Below are 22,058 nucleotides of genomic sequence, written 5' to 3'. Positions count from 1 at the left end.
AATTGAAAAAAATGTAAACCGCATATGACGGAAACAAGGGGGAGCGAGAGGGGTTGATAATGAACATATGAGCAAGGTAATGAACAAAGATTGAATGAAATGAATGAGAGGAGGAGAAGCAAACTGGAATGTGTACGGAAAATGAATCGTAATTTGAATAAGTACGTGGGATGGGCTTCTAAACAAGAACCTAAGCCAAATAAAAATATATATACATACATATGTATGTAAGCTAAAAAGTATAAAGTCATAAATTTACTACTATTAAAGTTGTAAATTAGATGAATGAAAAATGCTAATGAAAATGAAAAATAATTCATAGAAACTATTCCCATCTACTTTAGTCTGCTTTGATTAAATATGGATTCAGAGCAACGATCAAATCTGCAAAAAAGTCTCAACTCAAAATAACCAAAACCCCATTTTATTCAAGTTTCCTTTTCCATCAACAGTAGACGAGAATCTGAATTTGATTACCCAGTTCAAGGAAGTGTTTGTTGTTTAGGTAGCCAGATCCACAGAATCGATCGAATGGAAAACCCAATATCGGCACAACCTTATCGCTGTCTGTCGCCTTCTGGCAACGAATCGATATTCCAAGAAATGAAAATAAACACAAACAGCGGGCAGTTCGTAGGGATGCCGAAAACGGGAGGGAGTAATGTTAAAGGAGGCGTGGCATATTGGGTTTCCACACCTTTGAGGTGAGAGGATGCTATCGAGTGTTATTCCTTACTAGCTTCCACACTTAATTATTGTTACATTGAAAAAAATTCAAGTTGTTGAAAGTGATTTTCTCTTATTTTCTTTGTGATAAAAATGTTTAACAAAGTTAAAATAGTTTTAAAATGAAAAAAACTATGTTTGTATGATCTTAGATATTGAAAGAACTTTGTAAATGAGTCAACAGCGAGAAACGGAAAATAGATAGTGTGGCACTTGCAGCAGTCACAACCATCAAACTTGCACCCCCTTTTCGTTGAATTCATAGCCATCTCTCGCCGTGCTACTCATCAATTTTCCGGGCACGTTCTAAAAATGTTTTCGACGACAGAAAAAGGAGCTACGAAGGAGTCGAGGAGGGCTTAACCACGAATGCCAATTTTGGCAAAAACAAGTGACAAACACCAAAAACAGGACACAAGATGGACGGAACGGCAAAAACAAGATTACAGACTGCTTCAGAGAGGAAGGGGGGAAAGGGGGGCAATTGCGAAGGGGTAAAAGGCCATCGCACTATTTATGTGGAAGTGTGTGTAGAAATTTTTCGGGCCAATAAGTCACACACCAATAAAAGCAAACAAACCAACAGGCAAGCGAGCAAGCAAACGAACAAACAAACAGGCAGAGAAAGAGGCAAACACAGCCATCGAAATTGGCAATAGCCGGATGCTTTTGTTGGCAACAGTCGATGCCAAAGATCATCATGACCAGTAGCAGAAGTTGTATCACAAACTGGCCCAGAACCCAGGCCCAAATCAAGAAGTGCTCTCAGTGATGAGCTCTTGAAAATGCAATTGTAAACTCTTTGAGGAAAATTAGGAAAACGTCTCCTAGAGAGACACAGCTTAAACAAAGCTTGAAAATGGCTGCTTAATTGATATAGATAAGAAAGCGATAATAATAATGCCCTTTGGGCTTGTGGGCTGATGCATTAGTGAGTTTAACAATCAACTTATACATCTTAACTGTAATTGCTCAAGATAACAAGGAAAGGCTGATAAATAATCTTTTGATTTACTTATAATATTGAAGTATAGAAAGTAAATCAGTTTAAATCAAAATCATTAGGACAAGAACCAATTTGGCAATTGCTTTAAGCAACACAACTTGCCTATTAACTAAATCTGTTTTGCCTAATTAATACCCTTTAAGAGCCGAGTTTCCAGTCTGTAACTCTAAATTAAACTGCTCAATTAATGCCCCCAAAGTACTTTAAAAAGTAGAAAACAACAAAGAGGCGAGTCTCGAATCTGTAAACAATTTTCAAACACCACATTCACCCACCAAATGATCTCATTGGGCAGGTGATTAAAGAAAGCACGAGACGAAAAGAAAGGAATTCGTCAGAAATTGAATCATCTCAATATCTCTGAGTCGCATTCTCCATACGAACGTGGTATATCTGTTTCTGTGGCGGCACTCATTTCTCATCGCTAATGGGTAACAACGGACAGCATCGATGGATAGATGGATGGATGGTTGCGAGCTGGACCCGATGACCATTTCGGATTTGCAGCCTTATTTGACCAACAGCACAGCAACCTCCTTGTCTATATCTATGTATGTTTATATCTATATCTATCTATATATATATTTATTGCAGAGTGCTGAGCTGATGTCTGTGCGTATAGTTCACTGCCATATTTATGCGTTCGCAATGCAGACGTTTTTAATGTCTTTTCTACAAGAACCAATGGAGCACTGGAGCCAGAAGCTTACGGCTCACAACTAACAGCTTACATTCATCGGTACATGGAGGCCTTTCCTCTTCATTATCTGCAGCCACAAATTGCATTCAGTGCAATGCCTTGGAGATTGCCCGTCAAGCCCCTGCACATGCACATACACATACACATGCACATGCACATGTATCCAACTTTCGGGCTGCCGAATTTTGCATGATAAGTGCAACAACAGCATGGACAACCGCAAACCGCAAAAACAACTGAAGTGGACAAGAAATCGAACCGAGTTGGAGCCCTCAAGGTGGGAAAACTGGGATTGGGAGTTCGGATTGCTGATTGAATCTGCCTCGATTTAATTGGGAAGCAGTTACAAGCAGTATGGGCGGCTTACAACAATGCTTTTGAAATCTAAACTAAGTTCAATTAAATGCTCCACTATGTCCCCAAATGCTGAGCATGTTTATGCAGCTACAGAAGGATAGCAATGTCTAATGATGACCTTTATGCTCGATGTAATTAATCAAGCTGTGTGTGATGCATTAATATGAATAATCATTCGATAGCCATTAAAGCCACATTAATATTATTTGGTTTCCCAGGTAAACTTTAAGTTGTCCATCGGTTTTGGGTTATCTTAATGTAAACTAATAACATTCAGCAATTTGGTTGTAAATTGACAGACATTTGGCAATGCAAAGGCCTAACACTATTAAATAAACTTTTCGTGTAAATTTAACAAATATTTGTTGTGCACACATTTCGGGTTGGGTTTTCCAAAGGGCTTACCTGATCTTGAGCGTGGGTGGCGGCTACCAAAACTCCGATGAGAATTGCGACTAGCAAGAGCGGCTCCACGGAAATCTTCTGCTTTGGCTTCATTTTCCCCGTTGGTTTCTTCTGCGGTTGCTGCTGTTGTGACTTCAGCTAATGGCTTCCAGTTTTGTTTATTGATTTAAAGATTAGAACTGGCGGCGTCACACATATACATATATATATATCGAGCTATATATATTTCTTGTAGCTTTTCAAACTGGTTTCGCACTAGAAGAACGCTGTTGAAATGCACACATGAAACTATTTATGATTATTTATTTTCCAGACACACTATTTCCGATGTGTTATCAATTGAATTGCAAAACAAAAGAGATAGCGATGGGTGGAGAGACAGGGTATTAATTAAGCATTACACACTGTAAAATTAACAACAATTTATCGTATGCGCGCGCGGCTAAAATCAAAGAAAGGAAGTAGAAGAGCGGGGGTAATAAACAAAACGTTTACGCAGAGAGAAAAACACAAAAAAAGAGGAGACAACAGCGCAACTACTGTGTGAATAGGTGTGCGTGTGTGTGGGTGTTTTAATGCATTTCAAATTTAATTTTTGTAATTTTTCATTTTAGCAACATAGAATTCACAACATTTTTCGTACAATACACGGTGTTTTCTTTTTGTTTTTCTGTTTTACCCTCTTAATCCAGAGATTTTTCAACGAAAAAAAACACGACCGCCCACCACTACAACTACACCATACGCATTCGTATTCGCTCTCCGTCTCCTCTCGCCCTCTCTTTCCCACTAACACCGCTATGGCGGCTTCTTTATGTGTCTCTTTTCTCCTCTGCTTCGCCTGCCTCTTCTTTGCGTATCTTTCTGCCCGTTGTTTTGCTGCGTTTATTTTCGTTGCATTTATTTTTGCTATTTTGCGCACCTTTTCCTCTCCGTATTTACAAAATTGCACTCGCGATTCTTTTCGGGGGTGTACAAATTTCTTTACACTCGAGTGCCGACCAAACAACAGACACGAAATCGCGCTTAAATCCGGACGTACCCGTGCCTTCTTCGTTCCGTAAATTTTTTTCGAATGAATTGGTCAGTGTTACCAGATGGAGAACCGACTCAAACATCCAAGCCGTGAATTTCCTAAAAAATCCTATTTCCTATAGTTGGCTGGATGAAGTCATACATGGTCACACTAAAACTCGTACCGATTTGAAAATTATTTATTTCTATTACCATTTTGTTATAAAAAATGAATATTAAATTTCTTGTATTTGGGTTGTCTTGCTTTTATGATTTTCTCATTTATTGACATATTTGTATTATAAGTATTCGATATTTTCTATGTAATTCTTTGGCGTTGGATAAATTTTTAATTAACTTTAAGCAATATAAATGATAATATTTGATGCATTAATGAAATCTACAAGATTTTATATTGTTATGGTATTTTGCTTAAACTTATCTGCGGTTATACTGATTTGCGCTCTTTCGGTTGCTATTGTTTTTAGGTGCTGTTATTTCCAGTTGTGGAACCCATTATGTTTTCTTGAAAACATACAATTGCTTTTGACTTTTCCAAATGCCAATGATAATATAGATTAACTTCAATTCAAAGGCATTATGTAATGAAAACATTCTTACAAATTGAAAAGGAGCGCATACAACGTCCACCTTATTACATTTGTACTTTTAAAATTCAAAAAGCTGTTACATCTGTTAACATTTATTAATGTTAGTACTAACAGTATTCAAGAGAGATTTATATTGAGAGAGCTGCATGAAATACTAAATGAGTAAGGTGCTAATTTACTCGACTTCTTATCGCTTTGCAACACTGTTTCTGTGGCTATTTTTAGGCAGTTTCTTACAATGTATTTCGTCTCGGGGTTTTTGTTAATAAATTAGCGAGAAAAAACAAAGTAAATAAGGTAATTGCAGGTGATTAAAACTGCTCAATAAAGGCGAACACGTCCTTGTTTTCCTTATTGCTTTGTTATGACTATATTGGAGGTGTGAAAAAGGTATGAATCACAAGACCGTTTTTTCCCCACATCTTTTTGTGTTGTTTTTTCTCTTTTGCGTTTCTGTGAAAATGCAAGCAGATTAACCTGGTTATTCCCATAATATTTTAGGTTTCTGCGGATTTGGTGGCCATGGACTTGGTGGACATTGATCAGGTTTTGGACAATCTGGAACTGCGCATAGCTGCCGATGAGCAGCTGAGTAGAAATGCAGCAGCAGCAGCTGCCGCTGCAAATCCTGGCCGTTTTCTGGGCGACGGAGCAAGTGCATCCAATAGTGGAGTGGGCCCAGGAGTATCGGGAGCTGTTGGAGTAACACCATCGTCTGTGGGAGCACCGGCGTCTGGGAAATCCTTTGTAGGCGTCTCCCAGGTGTTCAACAGCCTGGATGACTATAGGGAAAATGTGAAGTCCTTGCAGGTGGATGCCCAATTACCCAGCTACGACTGGCAAACGGAGGCCGAGCACGAAGACGACATCCACAAGTTCAGCGAACAGGCGTCCAAAAATAACGGCCAGGCGATTGTATCGTCTTCCGAATCCTTGACCACCTCATCCTGTTCCACCTTCTCGTCGGGTCCGTCGCCCGTGAGCAACGGCAGCCACTCGGAGGAGCTAGCAACGCCCCCTGAAAACGAGAAACCAAGTGAGGTTCAGGTTGTGGCAAAGGAACAGGAAAAACAGCCGGAGCAGGTCAAGGATGAGGTTCAGAATGAAGATCAGGCGATTCCAGAGCCAACGAAATCCAAGCCAACTGTCGAGGAGTTAGCCGTCGGATTGTCATCTATCTCCATTACTGCATCCGTCACAGAATCGCAATCTCTATTGCCGGAGGAGGTCACCGCATCTTCCGTTCTGGGACAGGTCCTCGAAGAGCTCTCGGAGGAGTCGTCGCCCAGCAGAGAACCCGAAACCGAAATGACCAACGGCATAGATGTTCCATTACCCATTTTAGTAAGTACTATTATCCTACGTTGTGTGTGTAAATGACTAATAACTTCAGCGAATTAGTTTTGAAATATTATCAGCTTCATAAATCCATTCAGCTTATAATTATCTTGGTTTGTATAATTATAATATTCGCTGTATATTATTCGCTGTATAAGTATAAAACTTTTTTGTATGTATCTTAAAACACCTATAATAATCGGTTATTTTTTTGCAGCAAGCAGCTGTTGCTGTCGCAAAAGAGAAAGAGCAGCCAGAACAAACGAAGGAAGAAGATGTGGAGCAGCCACAGGAGCAGCATCCGAGGCGGAGCCAACCGTTGACCTTCTGCTCCACCATGGACGAGATCTCCGACACCGAACTGGACAGCATGCTGCAAGAGATGGACGCAGATGACAACCAGGAGAGGGAACAGCAGATGCCCGAGGATGAGCAATCCGCCTCCGCTTCGCCAGTGACCGAGGAGGAGTCGGTGCGGATACTATCCGATGAACAGGAGACAACCTCAAACGACCAGATGAACGTGGACAACTTCTCGCAGGCCTCCACTGTGGAATTCGCTGATCTAAAGCAGCCGGAGTCCACACCAGTTACCGCTATGGGCGAAGATGTAGCCTCAAGTTTCAGCAGCACGGAATCGGACTCCCTTTCGGGCAGGAAACTAGACGGCGAAGAGGAGCTGGAGGCGGAGCTGGATCGAGAGCAAGAAGATGCCAGCCTGGCAACAGATGCACTGGAAACCCAAGAGCAGCGCCCTCAGCGACCACAAACCCTGAATTTGAATGGTTGCCAGGGTGAAAGTTCCACCCCATCTCAAGATGAAAACCCCGAAATTCAACAGGGAGATTCGCAGCCTGCCGAAGTCAGCGAAGGAGCAGCAGGAGCAGATGTCATATCCGGCGAGGATGACGAGGATAGTCCTATCTACGAAGCTGTGGGCTACAGCGATCCGCACGCTAATCTGGGCAAGGTGCCACCCATATGGGTGCCGGATAACATGGCCGGGCAGTGCATGCAATGTCAACAAAAGTTCACCATGATCAAAAGGCGTCACCACTGTCGCGCCTGCGGAAAGGTCTTGTGCTCTGTTTGCTGTTCGCAGCGATTCGGGTTGGAATTCGCCACCGAACCCGAGTCGAGGGTCTGTGTGCAATGCTATATGATTCTCTCTGAGCGGCAGGCTAATGGATCGAATTCTGTGTCAGCACCGGGTTCGGCGTTGCCGCCCACTCCCATGCGTTCGCCAAACCCAAACAATCCAATGGAATATTGTTCAACAATACCGCCACACCGTCAGGTGGCCTCCTCTCCGGGAGCTCCGCCACCCAGCGTTATTGTGCCCGTGGGTGTGTTGAAGAAAACCGATGGCAGCTCCCCTAACTCATCCAGTTCGGATGGCCAAAAGGGCGTAAGAAAGCGGAAGAGCGTTATGTTCAGTGATGGCATTGCGCCCGGCAGCGAACTGGCCAGTACCATGGAGCAGCAGTGGGGCGAGTCCAAGCAGGCGCGAAGGGGACTATCCAGAAGCGGCTCGGGAGCTGGCCAGAAGCCACCAACGCCTGCGACGGAAGAGCCACCTCGCAGTATTGACACTAGCTCCACATTGGGCCTAGTGGCGCAGCTATTCCGCGGTTCCATTCCTCCAAGTGCAGCGGCTGCCACATTGTCGGCTACCGAATCAAGCGGTAAGGGAAAGCTTCTTTTATATTGAAATTCGTTATATATAATCCATATATGTGTATTCCCCAGCTGGTCGCTCCTCATCCCAGTCCCAGGCTCAGACCTCGCCGCGACGCAAAGCGGAAGCGACGCGGAATCGCAAACTACCGCCAAACGGAGACTCCCAAGGCTGCTATTTGCCCGCCGAGGAGAACGGCCTGCCCCCCATTTGTATAAGCAGCAAAGAGGGCGGTGATGTGGACTACAAAGTGGTGCGCAACGACGGATCGCTTCTTGATCGATTGCAAAACGAAACGCTCAAGTTCATTATAAAGAACAACTTCTTTGTGCTGGTCAAGATTGTTAACAGTCAGTATTTGGAACTCTAAACTATTTTTAATTTCTCTAAAGTGAAACTTTCTGTAATCCCCAGTGAGCTGCTGTATGAATCGATGGGTTTTGAACTTCACGACATCCGGACTTCATCATATGGGCAGCGATGAGTTGATAATTTTGCTGGAGATAAAGCAACCCAAGCAAGAAGAATATGTGAAGGGAGATCTCGCAATTCCAAAAGATTTGTTTCAGCACCTGTACGAGATCTACGTGGAGGTGGAGCACGCTCGGTCCGGCACCCATGAGTTGGCTTTCACCAGTCCGCGAAACGCCAATTTTCTGGGCTCCCGGGAGCATGGTGGATTCATCTTCATCAGGCCAACGTACCAGTGCTTGCAGGGCGTTATTGTCCCAGAGAATCCCTATCTGGTTGGCGTACTTATCCATAGGCACGAGGTACCATGGGCTAAGGTCCTACCTCTGCGGTTGATCCTTCGCTTGGGTGCCCAATATCGGTACTATCCATGTCCATTAATCTCGGTGCGCGGCAGGGAGTCGGTGTATGGAGAAATAGCTCAAACTATCATTAACTTTCTGGTGGATTTCCGCAACTACTCGTACTCTCTACCGGCTATCCGAGGATTATATATCCACATGGAGGACAGGCAGACGACGGTGATTATTCCAAAGTATCGCCAGCAGGAAGTAATTAAGGCAATCAATCATGCCAGTGATCATATACTGGCATTTGCTGGCAACTTCTCAAAAGTGGCCGATGGTCACTTGGTTTGCATGCAAAACATCAACGACGATCGATCCGAGATGTACTCCTACTCCACGCAGGCCATTAACATTCAAGGCCAACCCAGAAAAATCACTGGAGCTAGCTTCTTCGTCCTAAATGAAGCCCTCAAGAGCAGCAGTGGCTTGTCGGGAAAGTGCAGCATCGTGGAGGATGGTCTAATGGTACAGATTATGCCAGCCAAAATGGAGGAAGTGCGTCAGGCGTTGCGCAACCAAAACGACATCGACATCGTCTGCGGCCCCATTGACGCCACCGACGATCAGAGTGAGATTGTTAGCATTAAGTGGGTGGACAATAATCGTGACATCAATGTGGGGTAAGTTTTCGACATCGCTTGTGAAGAAGAGAATTTAATTTTAATTTGCTTACAGGGTTAAGTCGCCCATTGATGACCAGCCCATGGATGGCATCTCAAACATGCGTGTGCTGAAATGGGCCAGCTTCAACTTTTCCAATACCAACTATTCCATCCGCCTAAGTGATATCTACATTATAAAGGTATTGTTAAATACCCAGTACTTTGGTCGACATGACTTTACTAATTCGCATAAATTCCATTGGCAGTGCGAGGACTGGTATGCAACAAATGGTGGAAACTATGAGGACATAACTCGGATTGCTGAGCAACTGGCTCGCAGTGCCTCGATGGGTCTGCTGCCTCTTCTTGATCTCTTAGCAGCGGCTGGCATTAATAAACTTGGCCTAAGAGTCACTCTCGACCAGGATAACGTATGTTTGAAACAAAACCGAAAGCATTAAAAATAAGTAATGATATTCTCCACTCTTAGGTGGGCTATGAAGCCGGAGCCCGGGGCTCCAAACTAGCGCCGCTGTACATGAACGCGCTGGATAACCATCTGATAGCCACGCTGCATGGCGAGTCCTCTGGCATTCAAGATCCAATCATTCTCGAGCTGATCTTCTACATACTGAACGCTTGACTTTAGTCCCTCGTAGTGCAATTCTCCTGCTGGATCTGAAGGCCAAACGGAAACTTTCTTAACTCTAAGCGCGACGCGATCAAAGCTTGCAACAACTACACGAGTCCAAGGGGCAAGTAATGAGGATAGCGGCATTGTTGGATGGCTTAGTTAACTGTGTATATATTTAAGTAGCTCATCGATTGGTTTTTGTCTATACAGTTCTACCTATCGCTAACCTTTCACTTCAACTGTTATATTATTCTTGATTTTTATTAGTTTTGAGTTTTCATTGAAAGTAAAAAGTATCTAAGAATCCTAAATAAATAGATTTGTATGTGATGTTCTTTAATATGCTTTACACATTTACCACTCGAGTATATATATATATGAATAACAACTATATTAAAACTGTTGATGAAATGGCTGTTTAATTTTGTGTGGAAATTACAAAAACAACTGTGGCGTCTTGTTAAATTATTGATAGCAATTCTTTATTCAATTTAAAGTGTTTCAATTGACTTCGTCTTGAGCGTGTGTCTGATTTACAAATATACGATATGAATATTATCTTTACGATGGGTCTAAAAATCGTCACCACCCGCAGACGACACAAAGTATATAACAACCTATAAATGTATATAAAAATGATGTTCATTCTCTCGCAGATTGTACATAATTTAAACTACGTCTAGTACCGGGGGACAGACACACAAACTAATAATGCACTCCACTAATGTGTTGGTGTTTAGATGCTGATATGTATGCTATATACAAAATGACATCGGGAAGCATTAGTTGCACTCGATTTATTGCTCGGCTGGTGCCTCATCTGTTGTATATGTTTTAGTTTTGTGTATATATTTGGGTTTTATATAACTTAAGCACTCGTGTCCCTTCGCTGTTGGCCCCATGATTGAGCACTACAGCTCGTCGTGTTTGGGTCCGGAGAACTCCTCGTGCGAGATGAAGCCGTTCTTGTCCTTATCCTCGTGCTGGAAGATCTCCTCCACCAGCTTGTCGTTCTCAGCCAGCATGTTCTTCAGCTCATCGGAATCCTGTCCCTCCACGGCGGTCATCTGCTTCTTCAGATACTCGCTGACCTGCAGCGCATAAACAATACCCAAAATTAGTTATTACTTATGGAAATAGTTGAAATATTGCTCTAATCTACAGAAAGTTTAGTGATATTTTGCCTTAGGGTTAGTAACTGTTCCCACGTCCAACGGATATTTCAGTGAAGAGAGACATGTATATATAACAAAAGTGCGATCCATACATAGACAATTACCTCTTCGCGACTCAGCTGCTTGTCGGCGTTATCGTCGATCTCCTTGAACACGTTGGTGGTGGGCGGGGCGTTGCCGATGTTGATCAGCTCCACGTCGAAGAGGAGGGTGGCCTTGGGTGGGATCACGTTGCCGGCACCCTGGTCACCGTAGCCCAGCTGGGGAGGAATGGTCAGCTTGCGCTTCTCACCTGCATTTCAAAGCAAACTCAAATTTAGTTTACACCTTTCGCAGAGCACTTTTTGTTCGCCACTTACCCACGCACATGTTGAGCAGACCCTGATCCCAACCCTTAATCACCTGGCCGGCGCCCAATTGGAATGTGAAGGGCTGGTCGCGGTCGAAGCTGCAAAAAAATGAGAACAAAAACGTGGGAGATGCAAATTGTTAGACGCTTGTTGGCCACAAAGTTTCAAGTGCTTACAGGTGTCGTGGACTGGTGGCAGCCTTAAATCGAAACAATTCATCATTTCTTTATGACTGCTCTCTTTTTTATATATCTTTTTTTTTGTTTGCAGTCTATAAAAATTATTTATTTGATGGCGTCGCTAAGCGAGTTTACTTTAATTTGCTAAGCGTAAAAGGGGCGATAAAGGCAGTGGAGCTGCTCAGGTATGCATGAGAATGTCGCGCCTTGAGCTTGATGTATGATGTGGCACAGTTGCAGCCCATTTTCATTTCGCGATGATTATGATATATAGAAATGGATTCGCAGTGGCTCAGGGTTGCTAAAGAGGTTGGGGCACATCGCAAATAGATCCATAAACACGTTGTAAAACGGCGTTTATAGGCCAACATGCTTATGGGCTTTAATTCAGTTTGGGATGCTGCCCTTTCCATTAGCTAAGCCACATTGATATATGTACATATGTAGATATATAAAACACAAGGTGTGTAGTTTATGATGATTAAGGTCTATATAAATACAAGTACATCTTACTTCCATAAAATGAAATATTTTTTTGAATATTTAAACTAGTCAAAATGTTTGTTGCATTAATGCATTAATTATCTAAGGCTGCAAATTACCAGTTCTCCTACAAAAACCTATTATTATGTAAATTTGAAAAGATTTTTTCTTAAATTTGCCAACATTTAGAGGTAGCTGAAATGTTGTTTAACTTTGTTAACCCTCCAGAGATCTGAACTTGGCAATTGAAATGTGTCGCTTGGGCCTGCTGACTGCAGGAAAAGTTTGCTTGCTTTTTTCTTTACAAAAACTCTCCTGTTGTTCATCATTATATTATTATTGCTGTTTGTTAAGAAAGTTGCTTGGCGGCTGTTGGGTTTTCAAGAGGCGCGGGAAAAATGGAAATTGTTGCCTTAACTTGCTGGGGATCCCCGCTTAAATGGAACCGAGACAGATTATTGCACTTGAGGCTGGGGAAAAGGAAACAAATGATTAACCAGGAGAGTCACCCACATGGGTGGGTGGGAAAAGTTCTAGGGCTTGTCTGTTAAATATTTTATGTGCATCTCCTGGGCATTTTGCAAAACATTTTTACATGCTCCGGCTGTTGTTTCAAATTCCAGTTCAAGTCACAAACGATGATGGGGCAAGTGGCAAGTAGCAAGTGGCAAGTGGAGGTGCGGCAAGTGGCATGCGGATTGTAGATTGCGGATTGCCGCTGAATAATCCACCCAACCGGGCCCAAACACAAGAAAAAAAGGCCAGAAAAACGAACATTCACATTCAGAGCGGTTAAGTGTTACTCTGGAGCGTAACCAAAGTGTCGTCGTCGCTGCTTTTTTTTGTCGCCGGCTTTCGCTCAAGTGCAAATCTCCAGATGAAATAAAAAAGCGTAAAAAATTTGTACAACACCACGCCCACACCCCACACACTTGAGATTCCGCATGTCCTATGTGTGTTTAGGTTGGTTTTCCAGGGATTACGGGGCATCTAAGACACCTTGGTGGCTTGTCTTTATTTCGTTGTCGCCGTCTGTGGCTGTGAATTTTTATTGCATTATTTTCCATGAATATCTAGCACAATATGTGAAACATTTTATGGAGTCTCCTTTCCTTTTGTGTATCCTTGGAGTTCTTACTCGAGAATCTTCGCTAATTTATGCGATTTCCGTGGCTTACTACAAGCCCCTCATGTTTATTTTTTGTACAATATTGAACGCTTATGGGTTATTTATTTTGTAAGTGTATAAGTTCCTAAAAAAAAGCCTGCATATAAATCAGCTTTAACTGATTTGAATTAAAAATGAATTATATCCTTTAGTAAATGATAATTAGCTGTAATGATATTTTCCGTCAAATATCACCATTAAACCCTTTAAACCGCCATACAACCCACAACTTTAATTGGGAAACCGATTAAAAAACGGAGCTGCCGAGTCGTAAATAAATTAATGAAATCGTTTAAACGTGTTGATTGTTTCAGTCAGCACAGTTGACCACCCTCCCCTCTCCACGCCGGACTTCCGTGTCCTTCGTCCTGTTTGTCCCCCTGAGGCAATCAAATATTTATGAATTACCGGGCAAGACAAACAAAAGGTCAGCTGAGATCGGACCTGAATTCACTCGCAGGTGGGCAAACAAGTTGCAGTTGCAATTGCACTTGCAGTTGCAGTTGTTGTGCAATTGGCAAATATCAAACGGAAAATTCATGGATACGAGTATTTTGCAAGCGATTCGCAGGTTTTACCAGCTCATCTCCGATGGGGCTTAGATTGTGGTCTAGAGAGGGGAAAGGATGGGGGTCTGCTGGCAGGGGGGCACAAATGTACATACATGTGTGGGGTTCTTCGTTTTACATTTTGGCTTTATGGCCAGCGCATTATCATAAAGTCAAGCAAAAAATGTAAACTCATTCATCCACTTGCTAAATATTTAATAAGTTTCGATTTCATTCTTGCCGTGCCTTTTTTAACCGAATCCCAATTCGAATCCGTGTTGGTATCTGTATCTGTATCTGTATCTACGAATTGCGAGCCAAGTCCCAACGCATCGCATAATTTAAAATGCAGCTGAATGGGCGCCCAAACATCCGTTTGCCGTTCTACGTGATTCCGCACCACGGGTGGCTTTCGGTGGGTGTGGTGGGTGATTTTTGGGTGGTGGCATATGGCTACCCGAAATCATACCACGTCACTCCGACGACTTCATACACATTCAATCCAATCAAATTGAATCCTTTTGGGTGGATCCCTTGATGACCTCGTTTTATGTGTCCGGCCAAGAAAAGTTATAAAATCAAATATGCAACCGCAATTCCGTTACCTTCCGCTTACGGATACCTCCCCATTGGGGCGACAAGTTGCGATTAACGTGCACCAGAGAACAAGGACTCCGGCAGGACCTCTGGCCCCAGGATTTCTCTCGGCGGGACTGGTCAACGTGCGAACAATTCACACAAAAAGTCTAAAGTTTGAACAAGTTTGCACCCCAGCACTGGGAGAAAACAACTGAGTTTATGGTTCCAAACAAATATTATATATCCTGACTACAAATTAGTTCGGAAAATATGAAAACCTAGTAAAGAAAATAAAATCATTTTACAAAAAATTTTCTATACTTATAATATGTTTTAAGTTCTTTAAAGGCGCAAACTGTTTTTCCAGTGTCGGGACAAGTACCTCTAAGGACACCCAAATTTATGCCCCAGCTGGCGGCATCACGTACCACTCAGCCCCGAAAAAAGGCTGCTGTAAATTGTGGAAAATAAGAATTGCAACCGTTGAAGCTCATTAATTATTTAAACTATCTACAAATGTGTCTGACGCGCGAGCCGAGTAAAATATACATTCGAGGCAAGAGTTGCCATAAAAGTCAGACGGCTGTTGCAGTTGCAGAAACAGCCGCACTTGATTGCATCCACATGGTAATGAGCTTTAGATTTACTGGAGTCGGAGTTCGCAACTCCGCAATACTCGGCAACAATTGCACTCTCCTCCAAGTGTTTTGCCACCAATGGTGTCAAGGTTTCTGTGGCCACTCGAGCAGAGCTTAAGGTCTCCACCAACTCCAACTCCTACTACAATTCCCATTCCCACTTCCATTTTCCCCACCATGGCCAGCACCACCCCATTCAAGGTTGTCCAGAGTGTAAGCTAAAACTTTCACTTTGATGCATTTCTGGTTGCTGCTGCTGTATTTTTTTTTATTTTTTACGCACTCTGCTTTTGGACATTAAATTGCACTTGCTGCAGCAGAGTTGACACAAAGGGGGGAAAAATTGGGATGTGGATGGGTAAGAAAAGGCCAACAAAAATGGGGACTGAGCGCTTGGAACATACAAATCATGGCAGCCAGAAAGAGCGACAACATCGCAAGTTATGGCCCGATGCTTCAGGTAACTGACTTGTGCTCCTCTTTATTTCCTCCTCATGGCTACTCCAACGTTACGTTGTCAAAAATTTGTGAAACATGTTTTTAAGGATGCCAACAAAAGAGCCACTCCTCTTTTCATATTCAAACTACAGCTTGCACCGAAAGAAAATTCCGACAAATATATTCCAAGCTTGCTTTGATAGAAAAGGTATTAATAAATCAATTAAAACATTTCCATTGTAACATCGGACATTGCCTTTTGTGGCTCTATCATTGGGCTGGCTCAACTTTCACCCATACAAAATATTGCCCATTAACATGTTCATCAAAAGTGTCGCATGGAGGTGTGAATTGACCCCAAACACCAAATATGTATAGGTACTTTCGAATGCCCTGACTTTATTAGAAACCACCAAATTTTATTATGAAGCAGAAACATTCCTAAATTTCTTTCAACAATCTTTCCCTTTTGTTTCAGCGAAACTTCAAGCGAAAACATCACCAAGTTTGTAGCTGCAACTCAAGTAACAAATTAATTTCCCCGGAAAAGTGACACAGCACATGAAAATCTTCGGGTGGAGGGGGTTGGGGCATATATCATAAAAGGTGAAAGGGAGTAGTGTAGTCATGTTACGCGTCAGGCTGATTAGAATATAGCGACGAGAGGCTGCATAATTTATGCGGCCAAAAGAAGGTCTGCGGGTCAAAAGTAGAGCTCAACTTGTTGCGAGAAAAACAGGAGGCGCCGCGAAACTCTAATGAAGATGTGGAGGGGAGTAAAGTCATTGACAAACTGTGGTTGCACGTGACTCGGGACTGGCTATGACAGGTAGACATGATGGACTCCTCCACCATGTGGCTCCTTTTGCAGGGACAATGGAGTTAATAGGCGGCAGGCACGTGACAGGACTCCAGCTCTGGTCCTGCTCATTATTGAATTAGTTATAAAATGGAATGTGGAGGTAGGGCAGATGAGATATTTGCAATTGTCCGAAATGTAGAGTTTCTTTTATGGCCACCCAAGTAAGTTGTAATCCATTTCAATATCAATTAAGCACGTATACACGGGTATATACGTTTTCTGTTTCCGTATGCTTGTGTGCTTAGGACAGTTTCCATTTTGATTGGCATTTCAATAAGAAAATTCCATCGACAGACCCGTCAAATGCAGAAAAAATCTCCTCCTACTTATCTCTCTGCAGAAGCATCTTCGTTTTTAAATCCATTTTTCCAGCTGCTCTGCAGGGAAAAGCTTAATTATAGCCGGTGTAGAGCCGGCTTTCAGCCAGCTAATTTCCGCTGCAAGGAGACTGTTTGGCCTAAAACCCAAAAGTGGCAGCAGGAGCTGTTCGCAGCTGGAGGCAAGAAGTGGCTGGAAAAGGATTTTTATCACAGAAGTAGGCAAAGAATGAGGGGGACGCCTGTCGGCATCCTTGACTGCACATGACTGGCACAAAGTGCCTTGGTTGTTAGCCAAGTTCGAGGGCATTTAAGCCGCAGCGCAACAGGTGTCGAGCCAGAGGGAAAACAAGGGTAGCAAAAGGGGACGCACTCTGATTGAGTTAGTTAGTTGGCCAGCTCCCACAACTCCCACTCCTCTTACTCCCAGTGCCTCACAGAGACTTTGCCACGCCAAATTTAACAGCAATTGCGAAACTTTTAAGCCCAGAAAGCGACGAGTGACGTGGGGCTTGCAACTTCCACATAATTTGCATCCAAAATTTGTCTACCAAAACTCAAGGTAAGGTCAGTGAAAGGACACAAAATGTCCAATGAGATGGATGGGAAAATAAAATGTTTTCCATTTTAGCATATGACAAAACGGGTGAAGCGGGTGCAATTCAAAAGTCTGGGGTCAGTCAGACGTTTATGAAATCGTTTCCCCTACGAGAAACACAATTTTCTGCTCATAAAATTAAATCAAAATTTAATAACTGCGAGAGAGTTGTGGAGTAATGCCCTCCCTATCTCTACGTATATATTTTATTTATATGCAATCAACGGACAATATATCAGTTTAGTTAATCTAGTTTAGGTCGCTTATCGACAACGTTTTTGCCCCAGCTGATATTTATAAAACACTGATAATGAGTTTTACCGCTTGCCAAACGGTTGCACGCATCGAAAAGATACGTTTGATTTTTTTTGCGGCAGTAACCAACCCACACATGTGAAATAATTTCGATTTTCCTTGAATATAATTGGTTTTTCTTTGGCTCCCCGGGCTGTCAACTCAAATTACGCTGTGGCTTTAATTTACAGGATTTATTACAAGAAAACCAAAGGTTGAATATGAGAAAGCGTTTGAGATAAGAAAAATAGTATGGTAATAAGTTGCTCCACTGGGTCTTGTGTGTTTAAAAGCCTTATCATTTCCTTTTCAAGTTATTACTATGGTAATCTTATGGTTTGAAAACGACTTGCAAATGGTTAATATTTTTAAATGGTATTCAATAACCTTATTCTACACTTTTCGAAATTGCTTTTCGAAACGGAAAACGTTTTCTTTGCTTAATGAAGCCAAAAATTGAGGGCCACGTCACAATAAACGCCCATAACCCACAGAAAAATGAAACAAAAAGCGGGGAAATGAGTTTCAGATGGGTTGCAGGAAGAAGGCAAGGGGAGCATTCAGGCGTGGAAAATGCACCAGCAGCAGAAGCAAAAACAACAGCAGCAGCAGCGACAATGCAACAATGAGATCGCTTATCAGTTGGCGTCTAATTTACGGCAATGAGCCGCCGTGACGACAGACTGACTATGCAGCACCAGCAGCTTTAATCCCATACGGAAAACACATGTATCTGCGAGTATGTTAATCTGCATCTCCAATGGAGGCGAGTGTGTGTGTGTGTGGTTGTGCGTGTGTGCAGATTACGAACAACGACGGCTTTAAAAATCATCCTGAACTCTGACATTCTGTCGAAATTTTTGTGGCAATGTGAAATAATCACTGCTGTTTAACGCCAGATTACAGTTTATGGATGGGATTCAGCTTTGTTCATTTGTTTGATTGATAAGAAAGAGGGGGCGATTTTAATTTAACCACTCACCTTGAGTCGAACTTCTTGCCATCGGCCTGCAGAGTTCCAGTGTAGTGCATGGTGAGGGAATCGCCATTCTTGGACTTCTGTTCGCACACCTCCGGCGTGCTGATCACGTCCACTTTCAGATCCTCAGCCTGGACCAGGCTGTTGCTGATGGCCACCAGCAGAAGGCACGAGAAAACGAGAATGGATTTCGACATGGCTGCAAGATAAATGGGCAAACTTGATTACCAAACACATCCGAGACTTTCAAAAAAACAGAAACATGTTTATTCACTCGACTACACGGAATGTAATAAGCCAAATAAAGAGTTTAAGATCTACGGAATTATATATTTATATCCTTGGAATTAACTGAGTTCGAACTACAGACTATAAAATCCACTAACTCGAAACTGAATCAAATCACCAATGCCTTGAGTGGATTGATGTTCATCACTTTTATACACCCAGATCCATCTTCACTATCATCTGCTCTCCATCATCTTCGTTTTAATCGTCGTATTTGGGTTGCACAAGCTTTAAATGATGAATTTAAACCAATTACCCGGAAAGGTGTAACAGTTGTTTGCTCAACAGTGTAAAGTTGAAATTGAAATCGTATGGATGAAGAGGGGTATTCGCCGCGATTGCGAATGGGATGCGCGGACAGCAAAAATTAGTCATTATGCAAATGTGCAATTCATTTTCGAGTGGGGAGCCGCATTCGACCAACCAGCTTTGACCATCTCAACCAGCTGGAGGGGATTATGCAAGCCATAAACCCAAAGCCAACCGAAATTATTGCGCGTACGCGGTGGCGTATGCGTAATGTCCATCGTCATTTCCAATTAGGTGTTGGTGGGTGTTTCTGTTTAAATGAAAGTTTTGAAAGCGCCCAGGTCACCCAAATATAAAAAAGACACAAAAAATAAAATTCAAATGGGCGCAAAAAAACTAATAAGGCAAACAAAAAATAAAATATGGTGGGACTTTATATAGTTGAAAAACTTTCACTAATGGAAAGGCAATGGTCAAGCCTCAATTACGTGAAATCGGCATTAACATCTCTTGATCTTCCTCAGCAACTGCTCTCTTTTGCTTCAGCTTCTGTTTCTTCATACAGTGAAATCTCAGAGACATGAACACACATTTGTTGTACTTTCTTGCTTAAGCTGGAAAATGATTAATTACTCTAATGCCTTTATGCATATAAATATGCAATGTGGCATAAATCCACTGGTTTAGGAATTAGGAATTTGGACTTCGAATAATGTAGTAAGATAAGACGAGAATGCCTATACAATATGGCTGATATTCCTAATCGCATATTGAAATATGTTTTAAAATTGTGTATTTCCTCTCCGAAAACATCTTATAGTATCTTAAGCAGCTTCACTGTACAGGCGTCCACTTTTTGGCCTTAAAACCTGTTGGGCGATTCAGCTTCTTCGTTTCCACACGTATCTTTTTGTTTCAGCTTTTTTGTGTGTGTCTTTTATGAAAGGTTCAGTGAACTGGCGGTACGAAGTTTACCGTAAGCGATCCAATTTACAGACCGCCGCTAAATATTTTGGAAAATCTTGTCCTAAGCGACACGTCAGGAGTTTTCCTCGTTTCCGAATTGAAAATGCTAATTGCTGACCTGAGCCGATCGAGGGCAACAAAAACTAAGGCTAGCAACCACCCGGCGATATTTTGTATATTTATTTTTATGGACTTGGAGCGATAAGCTCTCTTCCTTCTCCTCCATCGTTCGGTTTTTCTTGGGGCGTATGTACATACATATGTGCATATATATTTGTGTATACATATGGATGTATGGGATAGCGTGGACTGAATATGAATGGAAGAGACACGACAGCAATGGCAAAGTACACGCTTTCTTTCGATTTCTCGATGTTCATTTCTTAATGAGCGAGCGCACAACTCCAAGATGTTTACGCTAAGCCAAGCACACGATTTACGATCTGATATTTGTATTATACCTTTGGTCTTCCACAAAACAGATATCACTTGATTTCGGCGAAGGGGCGGCGGGGGCGGATGCGACGGGCGAACAGCAAAAAACACGCGAGCAAACGGCGGAGAAGTGCAAACACGTCCGTTTCGATCGAAGTGCGGCCGAGAAATGCTGGAAGCGAAGCCGCCGACGTTGTTTTACTACCCGCTACTCTTACACTGAGAAACATTTTCGTGCCACTTCACAAGTAAAACAACAAAACTTATTAGTACAGTCATTAAACAAATATGCAATATACAATTCATTATTAATTTTCATTAATTTTTCTATTTAATTTCAGTTTTTTCCATCCCATGCTCTATCAGAAATATTTTTTTTTGGTGCACCCGTATATAGAAAGAGTGGAAATCTTGAGAGAGGGAGAGACCCGGCAAGTAATAGGAAGAGGGGGCTCCACCTTAACCTCCATCCCCACGTGAAAGAGTACGAGAGAGTGAAAGATCGTGACGTTGTGGAGCTGTGAGAGCGGGATCCACAGTGCGGGGGGTAAACTGAAAGAGAGTGTAACAGAGAGCACTTGTCCACGTAATCAAGTCGTAAATTTGCTCAGGGGCGGATCAGGCGGATTTAGGTTAAGACAGAATTACATTCAGATACAATTGCTATATTTAAAACAAGTTTGTATATTTTAAATGAAGAATGCTTTTAAGTAAACTCTAATTGATGATAAACCACAACTTACGGGAATAATGCAACACCGAAATATATTCCAAAAAGTAGTTCATTACTATCCAGTTAACAATGCTTTTCAAAAATGTAACAAAAACGGAAAATATATGGAACACGAAGAGCACACAACCTACTCGAGCAGTATTTCAAGTTGAACTAAAAGGAGTTTGTGGCCAAAGGACATGCTGTAGTCTACATGTTGCTGACGATGTTTTGGCAACAAAGTTGTCGAAACATTACGCCTCGCCTACTTTTTTCACTGCGCAGGCGCTTATTTTATATTTATTTGTGGGTGGAGCCTGATTATAAGAGTTAATTTAATGATTGGCGAATTAAATTTGACAATTGGTTTTCATATTTCATTATAATTGATTGTTCATTTCAAAGCTGTGCTTGATAAATTTGTGCACTGATAGAAAGTAGAGTTCCCAACAAGTTTTGTATCTTAAATGTGTCACATATTTACGATTGACCAATACGATACGATACAATGCGAACGATCTATATTTTATATGTTGCCATCAATTTCTTTGTGCTAAATATAAGATTTTTGGCTCTGTGGGTCTATGATGGATTAAATCTGAACTTACCACAAAAAATTCGACTTGTGCTTTAGCATTGTATCTGTAAGTATGCCAATGTTTCGCCAATAGCATTAAATAGTTTGCTGCATTTAGTTCGAGATAATCTTCCTCAACTAAAAGTTTTGGGCGTTTAGCTCACCGAGCTTAGCTTAAACTATACTACGCATATATTCTATCTATGGCCACTCCTATGAAATGGTCACCCTTGGCTCGTTTACGCCCCACTGAGCGCCGATGAGCGATAGATAGATCGAATCAATTAAATGCAAACTGCCCAAATTAATTGAAAATCAGTCGAAATCTGCGGCA

At 42.1% G+C, this 22,058-nt stretch overlaps 3 protein-coding genes across 6 annotated transcripts in view; 1 reads left to right on the top strand and 2 right to left on the bottom strand.

Annotated features, from left to right (window-relative positions):
• Positions 1 to 4,282, bottom strand: part of LOC120447076 (syndecan) — an 88,399-nt gene extending 84,117 nt beyond the window's left edge. For 3 of the 4 annotated variants that reach the window (XM_039628467.2, XM_039628468.2, XM_039628470.2), the window contains exons 1-2: positions 4,117 to 4,280; positions 3,195 to 3,460 (exon numbers count right to left, since the gene is read on the bottom strand). In XM_039628467.2, coding sequence (XP_039484401.1) covers positions 3,195 to 3,287 — 93 coding nt within the window. In that variant the 5' untranslated portion in view covers positions 3,288 to 3,460; positions 4,117 to 4,280. Of the gene's footprint in view, positions 1 to 3,194; positions 3,461 to 4,116 lie in introns of all 4 variants that reach the window. The other variant, XM_039628469.2, reaches the window with a different exon arrangement.
• A 759-nt stretch (positions 4,283 to 5,041) lies between these two features.
• On the top strand, positions 5,042 to 10,293 carry LOC120444463 (zinc finger FYVE domain-containing protein 9). Its single transcript, XM_039624133.2, has 8 exons — positions 5,042 to 5,209; positions 5,321 to 6,163; positions 6,375 to 7,842; positions 7,907 to 8,185; positions 8,250 to 9,273; positions 9,329 to 9,455; positions 9,522 to 9,686; positions 9,746 to 10,293. Exons 2-8 carry the CDS (start codon positions 5,342 to 5,344, stop codon positions 9,896 to 9,898), a joined length of 4,038 nt encoding a protein of 1,345 aa, XP_039480067.1. The 5' UTR covers positions 5,042 to 5,209; positions 5,321 to 5,341; the 3' UTR covers positions 9,899 to 10,293.
• A 51-nt stretch (positions 10,294 to 10,344) lies between these two features.
• Positions 10,345 to 20,601, bottom strand: LOC120444464 (FK506-binding protein 2). The gene is made up of 5 exons (XM_039624136.2): positions 20,462 to 20,601; positions 18,501 to 18,696; positions 11,424 to 11,512; positions 11,169 to 11,356; positions 10,345 to 10,980 (listed from the first exon to the last, which is right to left on the bottom strand). The coding sequence occupies exons 2-5, from the start codon at positions 18,692 to 18,694 to the stop codon at positions 10,801 to 10,803; spliced, it is 651 nt and encodes a 216-aa protein (XP_039480070.1). The 5' UTR covers positions 18,695 to 18,696; positions 20,462 to 20,601; the 3' UTR covers positions 10,345 to 10,800.
• Positions 20,602 to 22,058: the final 1,457 nt, after the last annotated feature.

This window comes from Drosophila santomea, chromosome 2R (assembly GCF_016746245.2).
Source record: "Drosophila santomea strain STO CAGO 1482 chromosome 2R, Prin_Dsan_1.1, whole genome shotgun sequence".
NCBI classification, from domain to species: Eukaryota; Metazoa; Arthropoda; class Insecta; order Diptera; family Drosophilidae; genus Drosophila; species Drosophila santomea.
This window is presented reverse-complemented; position numbering and strand designations above follow the sequence as displayed.

Coding starts and splice junctions, on each gene's coding strand:
- LOC120444463 (XM_039624133.2), top strand. CDS start 5,342: ATGGACTTGGTGGACATTGATCAGGTTTTGGACAATCTGGAACTGCGC. Junction 9,274..9,328: donor AATCGTGACATCAATGTGGG/GTAAGTTTTCGA, acceptor ATTTGCTTACAG/GGTTAAGTCGCCCATTGATG. Junction 9,687..9,745: donor TCACTCTCGACCAGGATAAC/GTATGTTTGAAA, acceptor CTCCACTCTTAG/GTGGGCTATGAAGCCGGAGC.
- LOC120444464 (XM_039624136.2), bottom strand. CDS start 18,694: ATGTCGAAATCCATTCTCGTTTTCTCGTGCCTTCTGCTGGTGGCCATC. Junction 11,513..18,500: donor GGCAAGAAGTTCGACTCAAG/GTGAGTGGTTAA, acceptor ATTTTTTTGCAG/CTTCGACCGCGACCAGCCCT. Junction 11,357..11,423: donor TCTGCTCAACATGTGCGTGG/GTAAGTGGCGAA, acceptor TTTGAAATGCAG/GTGAGAAGCGCAAGCTGACC.